We start from the raw sequence: 18,232 nt of genomic DNA on the forward strand, positions 1-18,232 counted from the left end.
TGCTGATACCGGGCCACGGCGAGGCAGGACTCTGTTGCAGCTGCACTTAGCCATCAGCTTTGCTCCTGTTGCTGCACCAGCTACGTCTTCTGCCCCCAAGCACTTTCGTTAATGCATTTGCCCCCTGGCCATGTGGGATTGTTAGCTGTTGTTGTTGTTGTCGACGAGGCAATTTCAAAACAATATCAACAAGCACAGCTAGAGGACTTGTGAGGGGCTTGAACTGTTGACTGCTCACCTGGGCGGGCATACACACACACACACACACACACACACACACACTTACACTCACACACTGACAGGAGCAGTTGCCAGTCGCATATTAAACAAAAACACTTTTCAATGCCTGACTGCAAGTTGGCCTGCTCGTTGCAGAGACAGTGGCCTGAAAGCTGCTAGGTGATGTCTGATGTCTGATGTCTGGCCTGGATGCTTTAGTTATATATTCATGTGTTTGTTATTGCTTTTGTTTTGGGCAATGCAGCAGCCACCGCAAATCCCGGCAGATTGCAGCGTTGCTCAGCCGGCAATAATACAAAAGCGAAGCTTTTAGGCAGCAAAGAGCTCGTCGCCCTGATCCCTGATTGAGAAACTGTCTCTGTTTCTGTCGCTCTGTCTCTCTGTCGCTGTCCGTGTCGCATGGACAAGGATGATTTATGACGCAGCTCGAAGGATTAGCATATGAAACCAAACAAAGATGTTTGTCCTTTCAGTCGGCCCGGCTGCCCGCTGTGTGCCTTACCAAGCGAGCGAGCCCTGCATGGAGCCATGGATAAAATCGAACCGGAAATGGCTTAAGCAAACACACGCACACACACAAGGCCACAGTGTGTGCGAAATCTGTGTGTGTGTGTGTGCGTTAAGCGATTTACGTAGCAGCCCAAGGACGAAGCAAGGCAAGCAACAAAGGAAACCGGAGACGAAACGAGGCAAGGCGCAAGACTGGGAACGGGGCAGGCGAACGAACGAGCTGCAGCATGCGTAATTAACCTTTGACACGGCCCAGTGTGTGTGCGTGTGTGCGCCCTAGCACACATTCATATTTCATTTGTCTGTCCAGCCCCTCTAGCAATTAGGACAATGCAGGTGGCGACGTCGACGTCGACGTCGACTGAGACGTCGACAGAGACAGAGCCGGCAACAGCGAGGGCAACTCTAACGCCAACAATCGACCGGCAACGTCAACGGCAGCGGCCGCCAATTGAGCTTTGAACTCTTGAATATGGGATGAAACTTTAATTTTAGGTGTTTGGGTAAACGGTGGATATGGTACGGAAATTTAAAGGTTTATCATACTTATTCCGGCTTCTTGCATGAATATCTTGTGGAAATTGATCAATATTTAATTGTAAAAAGAAGCAATTAATCTTATATGACACAGCATTGCCCAAAATCTATTGGGAATTAAGATCTGAATATTATGCATTGTTATATGTCGGCAATGATATTAATCTTCAGCGGCCCGTGAGGAAACTCTGCTCACCTGTTCATATTATTATCTTCTGTCTTATGCATACTTTATTCCCTGTCTTAAGGGCTTTCTATACGAAATTTCGCATCGGTTCGTCTACCTGTCTGTACTTATGCCAGAATTAGCCCGATTGCAACTCAATATCTAAATTTAACTTGGCATTTGCAAGTATCATACGAGCAATATGTAATCAACATTGGGGAATCAGGAATGGGAAATTCATTTTGGTATTGTATGTTTTATTAATTCTCAATGTAATTTGACCAAGCATACAAATATGAGTTTCACAATCTTCGCCAGATATTTTTCTCCTTTAAAGCGCATTTTGAAGTAATTTGTGTGTATATCGCGAATTGGGCATGGTTTCCTTCTTATTTTATAAGAACTCTTCTTCCTTCAGTCAGCTTAGCAAATAGTAGTATTTACCATGCATCAAGTTATTTTCCATACTTTTAGCACAAATAATGAATCAGTCAGTCAATTAGTCAGTCCATAAATCCACATGCTAGCAAGCCTTCCAAGCCATTTGCCTGTATTTAATGTTCCGTGTGCCAAAGATAGTCTTTTCTTCTTATTTTCTTCAATTTCAAATACACAATATCCACTGTCAGTTGATAATCTTGTGGCACTGTGCAGTGGCTCTGGCTTGTCGATCTTTTGGTCATTTGCTGAAGTGTTTTGCAATGTGCACGTAACAAAAGTCGCTTGTTTCTGGCCAACAAAAAGTGGCAAATGCGGCACAAGCAAGCTCTGAAAACCGCAAGAAGTTGGCCATTTGTTGGAAGGGTTTTTTATTTTGTTGCTGTTGTTGTTGTTGCTTTGAGCTTGGAAACAACGTTATGCACTTAGGCGGCGACTGGCGTTGAGGGTGCCCCAAAGAAAATGTTGCCAAATCAGCCGCAGAGACGCCAAGCAGCAATAACTGGCCTCTAGTGAGGCGTGGCCGCAGGGTGGGCGCATAAAAAGCGAGCGCCGCTGACAAACAGTTCACCAGACAACGACAACAAGGCGTGGCGGCAACACCAACACCAGCAGCAGCAGCAGCAGCAACAGCAACAGCAGCAGCAGCAGCTCAAAGCCTTAAAGGATAACGACTAGGCGTTATGGCGGCGAGGCCAAACAGGATACCCTGGCAACTGGCATGCCTGGCAACGCTTGCGGCGGCGGCGGCAATGGCGATGGCGGCAACCCTGCCATACACATATAGCCAGGACAATGCCATGGTAATAGGCGAGCCGTTGGCTAGTTCGGACTTGGCCAAATTCCACGCCCACTTGGATGACCTGCAGACGGCTGAATCCAAGAAGCACGAAGAGCACGAGGAGGAGGGCGAGGCGGAGTCCGGTGAGAAAAAGCACAGTGAACACTACAAGAAGCATGGGGAGAAGAGCAAAAAGGGTCACAAACATGGCGAACACCATGAGAAGGGCGAGAAGGGCCATCACGACAAGGAGGACAAAAAGGGTGAGCACGGCGAGGAGGAGGGTCACGAAAAGAAGCACAAACACTCCGAGAGTCATCATAAGAAAAGTAAAAAGGGCGAAAAGGGTGAAAAGGGCAGCGAGTTCGAGGATCACGGCAGCTACAAAAAGGGCCACTCCATCAAGGGCAAGCACAACGTGCACAAGCTAAACGAGGACAAAAAGGAAAAGAAATACTATGATGAGGATCATGTCGAGGGCGGTGAGGAGAAGCACGGCGGCTATGAGGAGGGCAAGAAGCACAAAAAGGGCAGCAGCTATAAAAAGGGCGAGCACAAAAAGGGCGGCCATGAGGAGCACTATGGCAAAAAGGGCCACAGCAAAAAGGGTCACAAGAAAAAGGGCCATCAGGGACACAAGAAGAAGCACGATGAGTCCAAAAAATGGGGCCACAAAAAGGAGCTTGGCAAAAAGGGTGGCGAGGAGCACAAAAAGAAGTGGCACAAATCGCAAAAGAAGAGCAGCGAACACGATCATGGTCACCACTGAGCAGGAGACGCTCAGATGAAAATCATAATGAAAATGTTTTTCACTATTTTCTTTCTTTAATTTTCTCGCAATAAAACATACAAACACACCCAGTAATGGCTTTCGAATGCTCTCAATGGTCGATTGAAAAGTGAGCAAACAAATTGAATTGACTGGAAAAAGTTGAACATTTTTTTTCGGACATTTTTTCTTGTTGAATTCAATTTTATTTTTTCTTTTTTTGAGTGACAAGGTAGGATAATAATATTCAGATAATAAGCTTGCATAAACTGAAAGTTGAAAGCTAGTTTCTTTTTCCGCATGTTGTGTTTTTTATGCGGCTTTATTCAATGCGAACAGCAGCAGGAAAGCAGTTAATGACGACGCCGCGACCCAAACGCGGTTCTCATTCATCCTTTCAACAGTTTTACATGTGCTGGCTTTTCCCAAATCGTTGAAACTTATCTTATCATTGATTCGTTTAAAAGGCTCTTAAAAAAAGTTAAGCATTTTCTGGTTATTTTTTTGGGTTTTCGCTCATGGAATGTATAGCTTTTTTTTTTACCATAAGGTTGCACTTTTGTAAAACGGGCAGAAGTTTCTGTAGCAAAAGTCTATTATATAATAAATTATTTACTGATTGACAGTCAATCAGTCAGTGAGTGAGTCAACTGATTTTCTAGCCAATCAGTCAATCAATCAATCAGTTAATCAGTGAGTCAGTCAGTTTGCCAGTCTATCACTTAGTAAGTTAGTCTTTAAATCAGTCGAATTTCCATACTTGTAGCACAAATATTCTGTCAACTTGTCTCAGTTAAGCTTTTTCAGTCAATCATTCAATGAGTAAGTCCCACATAGAATTAGTCAATCATTTAGACTGTCTGCCATTTAGTCAGTCAATCATTGTCAGCCACTAAATTAGTCAGTATGTCAATCAGTTCATTCGTTTGCCAGCTAACTTGTTCGTTAGTCAATTAGTCAATCATTTAGTCAACTAGTCGATCAGTCCGTCAGTCAATCAACGTTGAAACATTCAGTCAGTCAATCAATCTACCAGACAGTTACTTCGGTATTTAGTCCGCTAATCAGTCAGTCAGTCAATCGGATATTCAATCAGTAAATTAATCAGTGAGTAACTCGTACATTTAATCATTTATTCAGTCAATCAGTTTGTCAGCAAGTTACTTCGTCCGCCAGCTTGTTAATCAGTCAGTCAGTCAATCAGTGAATGAGTAAGACATATATTTAATCCTTCAGTTATTTAACTACTCTAACTACTCCGGAAGCCAGCCTGTCTATCAGTCTGCCAGCCAGTAACTTCATCAGTCAGTCAATCACTCAAGTGCAAAACTTTATATATTCTCCATGGAAGTTCAATCGTTGGAAAAACTTGCACTATTTCGGATGAGTTTTGCTTGGATCAGATTTGAATACTGCTGTCATAACAACAGCGCTTTGTGGTTAGTTTAGTTTTCCAGCTGGTACCTCGCCAGGTGCACGCTCCCCTACCTCCACTAACTAGTCGCTAGTAGTGATTGCATAAATCCCAAAGAGAAATCGTTGAAGTAGCCATCGAATCTGCCAGCAGTTTTGCACGTCGTTTGCATTGGATCGGCCAACGTTGGAGCCGCCTTTTCATAATGATAAGGCAAGCGCTGGGGCCAAGGAGCGGGTATCCGGGTGTAAACGGGAATCTCATAGTCATCCACGTGGTGGCTCAATAAGGCTAAAAGCCAACTCGGTCGTTGGTTTTGATATTAGGCTAATTGCTGGCCAAGAGCGAATCGTTGTGGAGCATCTGAAAAGATGTCCACAGCAGGGCCAAATGTGGAGATGGATCTGAAGTGGACTGGTTGGAACTCAACTGGGCTGCCGCCTGTCAATGCCAAGCCAAGTTTAATCAACGTTGGCCAATTCTTTTTTCGCCTGCTTCTTGTTTTCTTTTTGCTGTTGCTGTTGTTGTTGTTGTTTTTTTTTTTTTTTCTTTTTGCCGTCATCTGATGATGCTGCAGCCAAATTAATTCAGCAAATTCAATAAAAACAAGCATCAAAACATGGCAAACAACTCGGCAGGATGAAGCTGCTCCATCTCCTTCTTCGGCTGCTCTCGATGGCTCCGGTCATGCAATCAAAGAGCGCACAAATAAATCACCAAGCTAAAAACTAAACCAAGAGTGGGTGTAGCAGGCCGTGGAGCGCAGGGGCGCACAACGCTTGACTTAGGGGGGCGGGGTCGGGGCGATGCTGCTGCACGGCCAAAATGTCAATGCAAATTTAATGGCTGACAATTTATATGCATGCCAAGTGACTTTTGGCCAACTACTGAACTTTTCGTGTTTGTGTTTGTGTTTGTATGTGCGCGTGTTTGTGTGTTTTTATACCCTGTACCCACTGGAAATTGAATAGAAGAGGGGTATACTGGTTTTTTTTTCGACTGCGAGATCAGCATCAGCAGTCGAGTCGATCAATCATTCATGTTCGTGTTTTGCTCTGTTTCTCTCTTTAATATATTGAGAATATATAAATATAATACATTTTTAAGCGGTGCTGCATAGGGTATCTTTTAGTTGAGTTCAACTTATTCTCTATGCAAAGGTTGCTGCCTGTGGCTCGGGGGGGCGGGGCCAAGGCACGGCAAAAGTTGCAAGGTGCCAAGTGGCTGTCAAAGTTTTGCCAGGTCGCACTGAAAATCGAATCGAGTCGAACGGAACGAAATGAAATGAAACGAAATGAAATAGTTCTCGGCCGTCGCAGCGTCCTTGTGTTGTCGCCATTGCCGTGACACATAAATTAAGGCAACGCATTGCCGTGTGCTGTTGCCCGCCGCCGTGTGCATGTTAACATTAACGGGTTATTTACGCCATGCTCGACATTTAAAATGCATTTCCGGGCACCAGCACCAGGAGCCGCCACATCATGGGTACCACTCGGTTAGCCCCGACTGAACGGTAAATATATATGTATATATATATATATATTTATAAAGGCTCGCAAGAGCTTTATGGACGCACGGCAATGCCATGGGGGCGCATAAATACCAGAAACCGCTGACGACAGTCAAGAAAAATGTAATACACACACACACACACACACACACATACATATGTATGTATACACGTTTATTTGCCTACAAAGTTGGAAAAGTTGTTGGCAACGGAGAATTGTTGCTTTGAGGTGTTGAAAACTTGTTTCGAAAATCTTTGGCACGCGATAATCCATCAAGTTCGACACGTACATAAAGATATATATATAGACATATTCTTTGATTAATAACGCTAGTCAAAACTCTGGTTCGACCAACTTAATCAGAAATGTATATATATATAGATCTATAACCTGTGGCTGTAATCTAAAGGCCGCTTTTCACACGGCTGATGTAGACTTTATAATATTCATTATGATCAATTATTTTTTGTAATATTATTCATATAATTATTAAAATTAGTGTAATTGCTAGAGAGCCTTTTTGTGAGTTCCTGGGCTTATTTACACTCGATTGCAATTGTTAAGTGATGCAGTTGTCCATGTAAACTGGCTTCGTGTGAAAGCGTCTCATGTTCTAGCCAAGAAGTTTTAAATTTATTAGATTTTCTGTTGATTGTGAAAATGATTTGATTTGCTGACTTCATCTCAATTTAAAATGAAATTAAATTTATTTAGCATTGTTACTATAATGAAATATCTGAAGTGTAACTGATATTTGCAGCCTTCTGGCACTTTAATAATAATAATAATAATAATAATAATAATAAAGGACCACAAAATGCCTGCAGTTTGTATTTTCAAAGGCGTTAAAGAAATCGCATTTAAATGAAAATTGCACTAAAAATTGTGTGAAATTTGTAAAGTTTTGTTTTAGCTGTAAGCAAGAGAGAAAATTGTTAAGCTGCTTTTAAGGGACATTCAAAGTGTTTGCCTCCCCGTTGACTGTTGCGCTGCAGCTCCAAATGACAGCTCATTGCCCATTTTGACAGTTGAAAGACATTTTATGCTGAATGGAACTTAAGTTGGTGGCTGTCATTACTGTTAAGTGTTATTTACCTGCCAGCCATTCAGCTTCGAGTTGTTCCATAATAAAGCCGGGCCAGAGCAGCGGGAACTGTTCAAGCGAAACCCAACTGTGTGTGTGTGTCCCAGTTCTCATTGGCTCGTTTATTTATGGCCACGTTTGACAAGCTTTAAAATGTGCGCCCCCAAATCCGCTAAACTTTGATCGCACTTGCGATGTGACGCTGGCTGCCCCAAATCCCCCACGCAACAGCTGCGCTGGAGACAAAGCATAAGCTGCTGGAGCTGAACCTGCAGCTCTAGCTGTAGCTGGAGCTGTGGCACGTGCATCTGGCAAAATCGAATGGATGTGCACCTGGTGGTGCGCACCTGGGTTATACACTCACATTGGGGTGCAGCGGCAAATGCAGCGTGACAGTCGTGGCTTTTTCACTCAGCACAACATGCGGCTAAAATGTGGGCGCATGTGTGGCATGCAACTGCGTGTGGCATGGCGTGGCATGTGTTTGGTGTCTCGTAACGTTTCAAACTCAACGCAACGTTTCTGAATTCAATAAAAATCTTTTGTTTTCGCACAAATGCGCGTATTGAAAAACTTTGAGCCAAGGTCTTTTGGCTGATGGGGCGTATGTATGACTTACTGCCAGCTCCTTATCGACTATGCCACTCCCACAACCATACGCCCAACCGTCCGCCATACCCTCTTTACCTATCTGTCAACTACTTGTGGTAAATTTACACGTACGCTGCATTTTTACGCTGCGCGTTTTAGCAACATTTTCTTTTGGCTTTCTCTCACCTTTCATCCATCTCATATGTGTCTGCGGCATGCGCGCGTGTTAGCCTGTGTGTGTGTGTGTGTGTGTGTGTGTGCGTGTGCATGTGGCACGTGTGTTGTCTATACAATTTTAAATGATTTGCTGTATGTGCGGCTTTTCATTAAGCTCGTATTCGCAGCCACCTCGAGACTTCATTCGACAGCTTTAAAATTAAAGAAACAATGGCAGCCTCTTGGGCGCCACCGAGAGGCATGCAACAAAAATGGCGTGGCATCAAGCTGCGGCAACACAACAACAACAACAATTTTGTATGTCAGCAGATTTTGCGATTAAAGCTAATTAATTTCACAATGCGCTAAAGCCGCATCGACGTGGCTTTTAAGAGCTGTGAAAACATCAGATCTGTGATTTCACAGTCTGAAATTATGCATCGCAATACGCATAATTAAAAGTAAGCCCGGTGCTTAAAATGCGAACCAAAAGAAATGTATTACATAAATGGATAGTCGAGAAGTAAAGACAGCTAAGCAATAGAATATGGTATTTAGATAAGATGTGATTACTTTTGCGGCAAACACAGAATTCTGCTCTTTATAATTGGATAAACATTAATAAATTTCCACGATCTATGTGCCCATTGAAGCCGGAAGATAAAGTAGTCCATAGTTGCTCAAAAGCTGTAATTTGTAATTTGAGATGCTAAACAAACAAAAAATGTCGCCGGTTCGGCTAAGGGTTAGAACCAACGTTCTGGTTCGAGCTCCTATATGGGTATCTTATGCATCATATGCATTGATTTTTCTTTTCTATGTATTTGCAACATTTACATTATTTAATTCAATTTGAAATTTATAATTGTGTGTATGTTTAATAATAATTTTGAACTGTAGGATAACTACAAAATAAGGTTAGAGAAATACAATGGCTGTGCTTTTAATGCTTTGTTATCAGGATCCCTCTAAAAATGTTATTGTTTTTGAATCAAATCAATTTGAAGAAAATTGTGCTAAGGTTTTTGGCTTAACAATATTTATTAATTGTGCAATTGGCTTCGAAAAAAAATTCAGTTCATAATGGAAATTCAATTGAGCTTGCGGACTCGAGACGGTTGCGTTTAATATTCTAATTAACTACTAAGAATTTTTGTATAAATATATATATTTTTTGTAAAATCATCGATAAGGCAATTCGTTCGCATCTGACTGAAAATTGTGTACTACCCTGAACTATTTGTTGATGATATATAACATGATTGAATGAAATAAAGCAATCTGCTCGGTTTAACTGAAGTCTCTGCAATTGGCCCAGTTGCATTGACAAGCTCAACTCAATTATGCGTTATGCGAGTGTTGTAGTTACACTTGTACAAAACACACAGACACACACACACACACATGCTTACACAGTCGCTCACCGGCTTCTAGCACTTTGTATTTGTTCATTGGTTTTTTTTGTTTCTACCTTTTATTCTTTATGTGTATTGATTTGAAATGAATCTCCGTGTAAGCTGTCCAGGCGCCGCTTTCTGGCTCCAATCGAGCGCCCAACCCCCAGCCCCCGCCTGATGCCCTGCACTTCAGGTACTCCACGTTTTTACCTTGTACCACTACAAATTGCAATGTTTGTTTTTTTGTGTTCTTCTTTTTTTTTTTTTCTTTTGGTTTTCTTCTGTTTTACTCGCTTTTCGTTTTTCCTATTCTATTTCTTTGTTTGGGGGGCTTAGCATATAACTTACTGTCATATTTTCATCTAGAGCTGGGTTTTCGGTCTAGGGCTAGGTAGTATTTTGCTTCGTACTCCTACCGCCTCCTGGATGCTATCTCCAGCACGCTCCACGCTTCAGCTTTTGTTATTATTGTGCATGCTTTCTATTCAATGTGTTTTTTCTTGTTTTTTTTTTTTTGGTTTTTGTTTTCATATTACTCGTAAAAGTTTTTTGTTCTTGCTCGGTGAATGTTGGGCTCTTTGGGTACTTTTGCTTCTGGATTTTGTTAACTTTGTTATTTTTTGCTTTACAGTTCTGTGTCTGCTCCGCTGTTCTCGGCGTATTGTTCGGCTGCCTTGACGCTATTCAATTTTCAATAAAATATGTAAATTTATACCGCATTTCGTTCTGCTGTCTGCTCGACTTTGACTGCCTCTGTGTGCTGCCTTTTATCTCTCTCTCTCTCTCTCTCTCTTTCTCTCTCTTTCTCTCTTTGTCTCGGTCGCTTCTCATCAACAACATTTGATAGCTACAAGATATGGCCATAGCACTGACCCTCCTCCTCAACCTTATTTCCATTCTGCCCTGCCTCTAAGCAGCAAAGTATGTTATTAATTTCTAATTTGTTTATGGTTATTTGTGCACAAATCAAAGGCCAAAGATTCAAACTTTGACTACAACGTCTCTTGCGGAGTGCACACCGAAATGATGGCCAGCAAAAGTTGTTGCCCTGACTTGTTCGAATGCCAAGCACTGCAAATTTTACCCGATTTTTTTTCGAAACTTGACCGCAATTTTAAAACAAGAGTATGAACATAGCTTTGATTTTATTTCTAGTGTCTGTCAGCTTAGAAGCCAGAACATTCTGGATTCATTAAAAATTGATTGATTTTATTAACAGTGAGCTTACAATTGAGTTTGACAATCTAGTTTTTGATAGTCGAGTATAGAAAGTATGTTTTTTTTTTTTTCTGTCTGGCTGCTTAAATACTTTGATCTTAAAGTCTAAAAGGGCACTAGGCAAGAAATTATTGTGTGGATAATCGTAGAGCTTGCACAAATCGAATTTAACTAATTTTATTGAAAACAATTTTGAGTTTTCGCAAAAATCGTTAAGTATTAATTGCCAAATATACAATTTTTTGTTTGTATATTTTTTAGATGGTTTTGGTCTTTTCCTGTTTTCCTAAGGGGCATAGCCTTTCAAAAATCTTGAATATTATTTAAACAAAGTAGAAATAATTTTATAATAATAATTCTAATATTTTTCAAAAAAAGGGGCTGTGTTAAGTACTCACTTTGTAGCAGAGCAATAAGGATCAAATATACATAAGTCTAATTTATGCAGGGTATTTCTTAGTTAGACAAAGGAGGGCTTCTACCTTTTGGAGTAGATACGGAACATTGTTGTGTTGTTAATATATTTCTTAAGTTTTTTTTTGTTTATTTTGAAGTTATATCAAAAATGTTATTTAATGATTTAGAAGATTTAAAAAGAATATTAGAAAGTTTCGCATTATAAATATATAATTGTTTTAATACTTATTATTAAGTTTTCACATATATATAACAAAATCTTATTTCTAAAATTCAACAGCTGCGTTTAAACGACTTAAGCTACTCGTTTTAATTAAATTACTAAACAATAAAAATATGTCCTACATTTTCGAATGCATTTTCGATGCAAACAAACAAGCTTTTACTATGGAAATTCTTTTGCGAAATATAATGGAAGCTACAGCATGGGAAAAATTCTTTAATTTGTACAGTAAAAATATGAAGCATACGCACCGTTGATTTGTTGAAGTGGTAATCAAAATAATCAATCATTGAACTTCAATAGTCACGAGCACAAGTCAAACAATCAAATCAAATCAAATGAAAATGGGAATGTCATGCTGGTTTATCCTGCAGTCAGTCAGTGGAGCCTGTTGGTTCTGTTCTCGTTTTTGTTTGGCTGTGTGCTTGTTTTTGACTTTTGCATTTTTCAAACAACGCATTCACTCATTCATTCATTGTCATTTGTTCGCTGTGAATTTATTCATGCATTTGTTTGCTTTCTGACGCATGTTTCCGAAAAATTATGTGCAAACAAAGTTGAATTAAAACAAAAAAAAAAAAAATTATTTATATATATATATATATATATATATATATAAATAAAACAAAACAAAAATGTCAAATAAGCGCAAAGTCAAACAAAAGCGTTGCGTCGGGGCAGACAACAACAAAAAGTAAATAAAAAACAATACAGACACACACTCACACACAGACACTTTTTCAAAAGCAATTTAATTGCGCCGCCAACAACAAAAGGAGCTACTTTTTGTTCATCCTGTTGTTGTTTTCGTTATTGTTGTTGTCAATGTTAATTTTTGCTGGCACAAGGCACAAGTTCATAAATAAGTATATGCTTTATACATATTATTTTTTTTCTTTCATTTTGCCCTTTGTATCTCTGCTAGAGACCCATTGAGGAAAATGCTGGGCGTGGCAGGCAAAAAGGCAGCCCGTGCCAGGCTGAACAACAAAACTCTCTCAAGTTGCTTTCCACTTACTAAAACAAAAGTTAATTAAAATGCCTCCATCATAATGCGAGGCCAACAACGGCACCAACACACAACAGACAAAAGTTGCAGGCAGTAAATTAGATTAGCAACAACAACAATAAGAAAGAAAATCGCAGCAACAACAAACAATAATAAACGCAACAAGCAATTAAAAATGTAAAATTTTTCTCTCTCCCGAAAATGATTTGCGGCATTTTATTAGCCTTCATGTTAAATTATGAATTGCCTACTTTTAGGCGACTGAGGGCTTCCTAAGCAGTGCAAGCAGTGTAGATCGTACAAGCAGTGTGAGTCGTGGAAAAGTAATATTGATCTTAAAATAATATAACTATTTAAATAGGCCAATCAAATCAATAACCAATCAATCAATAACTATACAAATAGACCAATCAACTAAAAAATGGTATTGGTTTTAAGCTTCAAGTGAAGATAATAGGTTTCATTAGGCATTGCCTATTTTTAGGAGTATGTTGTATTTCCAAGCATGGCAAGCAGTACATCTGTATAAGCAGTGCTAAAGAGAAAAAAAATCTTCAATTAGTAACTATTTAAATATGCCAGTAATCTAATAAGTAATCGCATTGCTTTTAAGCTTCAAATAAAGTAAATTGAGAGATTTATAATAATCCTATTTACGTACAAACGAATAAGCTTGATCTGTTAATATCCTGTATAAAGTTCTTGGTATGGTTATAATAAGCCTTTTTCCTCAAATTTGGTTAAAGGTTTTAATTGGTGTAATGCTTATACTCTCAAATTTTCTCTAAGATTCCGATCTGAGTAAATCCTGAAGTCTTGAATGCTTCTGAGGCTGAGTGCAGGGTACATTCTATTCACCCATTTGCTTTCAGGTTGCAGCCCAGGATAATAGCAAACGGCTCCCTCCCAGCCAAAGCACTTTTAATTACGCAATTAATAGCTTTAAGGAATCAAGATGAAATTATATGCGCACATATACATTTCAGAATGACAGACAGAAGCTCCGAAGAAAAATAAATGCTTTTAACTTGAAATCGAATCAACTTAATTAAAACGTTTAATTTGAAACAATCAAAGCGAGCATTTAATGCAGCTTTGAAGTTCTCAAATTGCCCGACAATGGTCATAAGTGGTATGATACAATATACAGAAAAGACATTAATCTCCGAGTTGATCAATGGAAAGCAACTTTAAAGGAATGTGAAATTTAAACTTATTAAAGACCAGAACTTAATGTTTAACGAATTGCAGGAAATGGGCTTTATGTACAAAGGTTTCGTATAAAAGTCTAAGGCATAGATAGGAAGTTTATTTTTGGATTTTTGTTAATTATACGACGACAACTGTAAATCGATTTTTATTATTGCGCCGTGATCAACTTTAAACCAACCATAATTTATGATACTCGGCCAGTTTGTAGAACTTTTGTGGTTTGCCCAAGCACTTTGGGGACGCAGTTGTTGCAAATGTATCTCCCGTTGTTGTTGTTGCGGCAGTGTGTCCATGTCTTAAGCTATTTTTAAATGTGCTTAAGAAAACTTTTGGCGGCCTGGCATTTTGACAAATTTTTGGCCCGCATCATTTGCCTGTTAACCGAAAACTGTAAACTGTAGAGCATAAACTGTAAACTGTAAACTGACTGTGGCAGTTGCCTGTCCAGCGGCAGTTGACGAAGCCTGTAATGATAGCCAAAAGTTGCAAGTGGCAATGGCTTTTTAATGAAGCTTCACGCTCTCTACATTGGTAGCGGGTATCATGATTTAGTTACCAAGTATGTAACGTCTAGAAGAAGATGTTAGGGATTCTTGATTTGTGTCTCGGCTAGAAACTCGAACAATTTAAGGCAAACTTTTGTATGGCTTGCATTACACATTGCTCAATTTTACTCTTCGGATAGTTCTCTTCGGTGCTAAGAGAATTTTTCTCTTTATCAGAAGATAGAATCTGATGTCTGCACATATTTGGATTCAATATTCCAACGCTGACAAGCTCTTGAAGATCGGACTATAGACTCCGATCCCATAGTGTGGGATAATTGGGAGAACTAACATGAATGTATAAATGAGAGCTGACAGCAGCTTATCCAAGATTGTAGGGTATCTTCCAGTCATGCACTGCCAACTGAAATGCTCTTGTGTTTTGTTGTTGTTTCAAAAGACAAACAAATTTCTGGCCGTATGGGCTTTAAGTACAACCCGTTGGTTTAAACTAGACTCGTTTTGGTCATATTTTCAACACGGTTGCGAAAATAAATAACAGGACAAACTTTTCAATAAATAAAATTAAAAACTTTTTTTCTTATTGTTAAAATAGTGACAATAAGCTGTTAAGCTTCTTTATAATCTGGCAACATTGTATCAGCATAGTACTCATTCTGTAATTGAGTACTTGTTCAGATTTTTGTACTCATGCTTTGAAGTTTCCATTAAACATTTAACCGAACCACTACGTGTGTTTTCTTTATGTGCATCTTAGGCACACTAGAAATTTCCCAACATTGGTTATGGGCCCAGGTCTCGTTGTTTTCGGTTAAATAAGTACACAAAGTGTCTATGGTTTTGAAAGCTTCCTTTTGTTAAATTTTTAAAAAGTTTATTTCGTGCGAAGAATAACGTGGTGAAATTGTCAAAATGAACATGTCGCATCAAATAGAAAAACTTGGTGAGGACAATTATGACGTATGGCATATGGCCATGAAAAGTGTCTTGGTGGTGGCGGACCTATGGAATGTTGTGTGTGGAAAATATGTTAAGCCAGAAGGAAATGGTGAGGATATCGAAAAATGGGTTAGTGTCGACCAAAAAGCGATGGCTTACATAATTTTAAATCTGAAGCCAACACAGTTGATGCATATCAAGTCATGCCCAACATCTGCAGCTGTATGAAAAAAACTAAAGGAAATTCATGTCTCAGTTGGACCGATTAGGAAGGTCCAATTATATCAAAAATTAATACGTTTCAATATGCAGCAGGGTGACGATGTAGTCGCATATGTCAATTCATTTGTTGAGACAATTGAAAAGTTGGCAGAATTAGACATCAAACTCAATGACGAGTTGCAGGTCATCATGTTTTTGAGCAGTCTACCAGACACATGGGAAAATTTTGTAATAGCGATTGAGACACGCGATGAGCTGCCCAAATTCGAAGTCGTCAAGGTTAAAATGTTAGAAGAGGCCACGCGAAAGCAAGAAAGAGCTAGCAGAGACGGCATAGGGACACCAGAAGCAGTGTATACACACAAACATAATGGACCGCGGGACAACAACAGTGTCGAAAGCAAAGGCAGAAAGAATAGCAGTAAGCAGCCATTCCGAGGCAAATGTTTTAATTGCGAAAAAGAAGGGCATCGAGCGAGCGATTGCCGAAATAAAAAGAAGGATGATAAAAAGAGCCAAAAGGACGAAAAGTCTCTATGCTTAATGCACACGTGTGTCAAGGAGAAGCAAAAGAGTTTTTGGTGCGTTGACAGTGGTGCAACATCGCACATGTGCTGCGACCGCAGCATGTTCCTTACGTATGCTGATAAAAAGACGTCGATAATGTTGGCCGCAAATAAGTTTATCGATTCACCCGGCAGTGGCAGTGTTGAGTTGCACTGCAATAGAATAAAATTAAAGCTGCAAAATGTTTTATATGTCCCTGACTTAAGCATGAATTTTTTATCAGTAAGTGCTGCAGCAAAGTTTGAGAATTCTACCATATTTGAAGGGAAAATTGCGCTGATAAAAGACAAAGAAGGCAACGAGATAATAAGGGCAAGACACGAAAATGGTTTGTATGTTTACAAACATAGTCTTGATCAGGTTCATATGCTAAATAGTTCTGATTCATCTTCCATAAAATGGCACAATAGATTTGGCCACCTGAATTTTAAGGATTTGAAATTGCTTAATGATAAGCAACTGGTGCGTGGTATGAAAGTTGAAAATGTACAATTAGAAATAAATTGCGATACATGTAATAAAGCAAAAATTTGTGCATTGCCATTCCCACAGAAAGCGAATCGTGTCTCAAAGCAAGTACTGGACTTAGTACATACAGACGTATGTGGTCCGATGAATGTTAAGTCGCTTGCAGGCAATCGATATTTCGTAACTTTTATTGATGACTACTCACGCAAGATATTTGTTTACCTTATGCACTCAAAAAGCCAAGTTTTTGAAAAGTTTAAAATGTTTAAAACTTTTGTAGAATGCCAAACAGGAAATAAAATAAAGGCTGTGCGCAGCGACAATGGAACAGAGTATGTGAATAAGCAATTCACTGAATTTTTGATCGAGTGCGGTATAAAGAGGCAATTAACAGTTCCTTACACTCCGCAGCAAAATGGTGTGGCCGAACGTGCTAATCGGACCATCGTTGAAATGGCAAAAAGTCTTCTAATTCATTCAAAGCTTGAAGAATTTTTGTGGGCAGAGGCTGTTGCAACAGCAGTTTATTTGCGCAACAGATGTCCCACAAAAGCATTAGATGGAAGCACACCATTTGAGGTATGGAAGGATCGCAAGCCATCAGTACAGCACTTGAGAGTATTTGGCTCGCGGGCATTTGCACTCGACAAAGTCAGAAAAAGCAAGTTCCAAGCAAAGGGCAAGGAGTACATTTTTGTTGGTTACTCCTTTACAGCAAAGGCATATCGCCTATATGATCGCGAGAAGCGAACAGTTATTGAAAGAAGGGATGTCAAATTCATTGAAGGTGAGTTTGACATAGCAACAACTGATGCATGCAGTATTTCAGACAGAAACACCTTCACGACGTACATTATCCCGTTTGAGTCAAATCATGAGGTTGCAAAAAACCACCCAGAGCAACCTGCCGAGGTGCAAGAGTACAACAGTGACTCAAATGAAGAAGAAGAGGAGGATTTTGTGAGCGCAAGCGATCCAGGAGAAGATGGCAACGATGACGACAATGACCAAGTAGCGCTGCCACAAGTTGAAGCTGTAGTAAAACATGGGCGTGGCAGGCCAAAAATTATACGTACAGGTCAGCCAGGCAGGCCCAGAAAGCAGTACCAATTGATCAATAGTCTTAATCAGATTGAAGACATTGAAACTCCGCAGTCAGTTGCAGAAGCATTACATGGCCAAAATGCGCAGGATTGGGAAAAGTCTATGCAAATAGAGTACGACGCTTTACAAGCAAATGAGACATGGTCAGTGTGTGAGCTACCTCCTGGACAAAAGGCCATTGGTTCAAAATGGGTTTACCGAATCAAGAGAGATAAAGATGGTAATATTGAAAAATTTAAGTCTCGACTAGTTGCACAAGGTTGTGGTCAACAATTTGGTGTCAATTACTGGGAAACGTTTTCTCCCGTAATTCGATATGAAACCATTCGCATGTTATTCGCAATAGCTGCCGAAAAAGAGCTGTATATGCATCAAGTCGACATTTCAAACGCATACTTAAATAGTAAGCTTAATGAAACTGTGTACATGAAACAGCCGCCGAATTTTATTGACAAGCAGCATCCAAATAAAGTCCTCAAACTAGAAAAGGCACTTTACGGGCTTAAACAATCCGGACGAGTTTGGAACAATACGCTCGATGAGGTATTGAGAGGCATGGATTTTAAAAGATGCAAAAATGAAGCATGCTTATACGTCAAGCAAAAGCAACAACAATTCAGCTACATCGCTGTCTACGTCGACGATTTAATCATAGTGTGTCCCAGCGAAGAAGACATAGCCGTGATTAAGAAGAAGATTGCATCAAATTTTAAAATGCACGATGGAGGCCCCATTAGCTATTTCCTAGGCATG

General features: G+C 39.8%; 1 protein-coding gene and 1 long non-coding RNA gene across 3 annotated transcripts in view; both read left to right on the forward strand.

Moving 5' to 3' along the window:
• Positions 1–18,232, forward strand: part of LOC26531910 (uncharacterized) — a 166,564-nt gene that overhangs the window by 4,820 nt on the left and 143,512 nt on the right. The gene's annotated exons all lie outside the window — the stretch shown is intronic.
• On the forward strand, positions 2,247–3,522 carry LOC6627359 (high mobility group nucleosome-binding domain-containing protein 5). Its single transcript, XM_002051630.2, has one exon. The coding sequence runs from the start codon at positions 2,575–2,577 to the stop codon at positions 3,439–3,441; it is 867 nt and encodes a 288-aa protein (XP_002051666.1). The 5' UTR covers positions 2,247–2,574; the 3' UTR covers positions 3,442–3,522.

This window comes from Drosophila virilis, chromosome 4 (genome assembly GCF_030788295.1).
Source record: "Drosophila virilis strain 15010-1051.87 chromosome 4, Dvir_AGI_RSII-ME, whole genome shotgun sequence".
NCBI classification, from domain to species: Eukaryota; Metazoa; Arthropoda; class Insecta; order Diptera; family Drosophilidae; genus Drosophila; species Drosophila virilis.

Excerpts from the sequence above, each read along its gene's own strand:
- LOC6627359 (XM_002051630.2), top strand. The coding sequence starts at position 2,575 with ATGGCGGCGAGGCCAAACAGGATACCCTGGCAACTGGCATGCCTGGCA.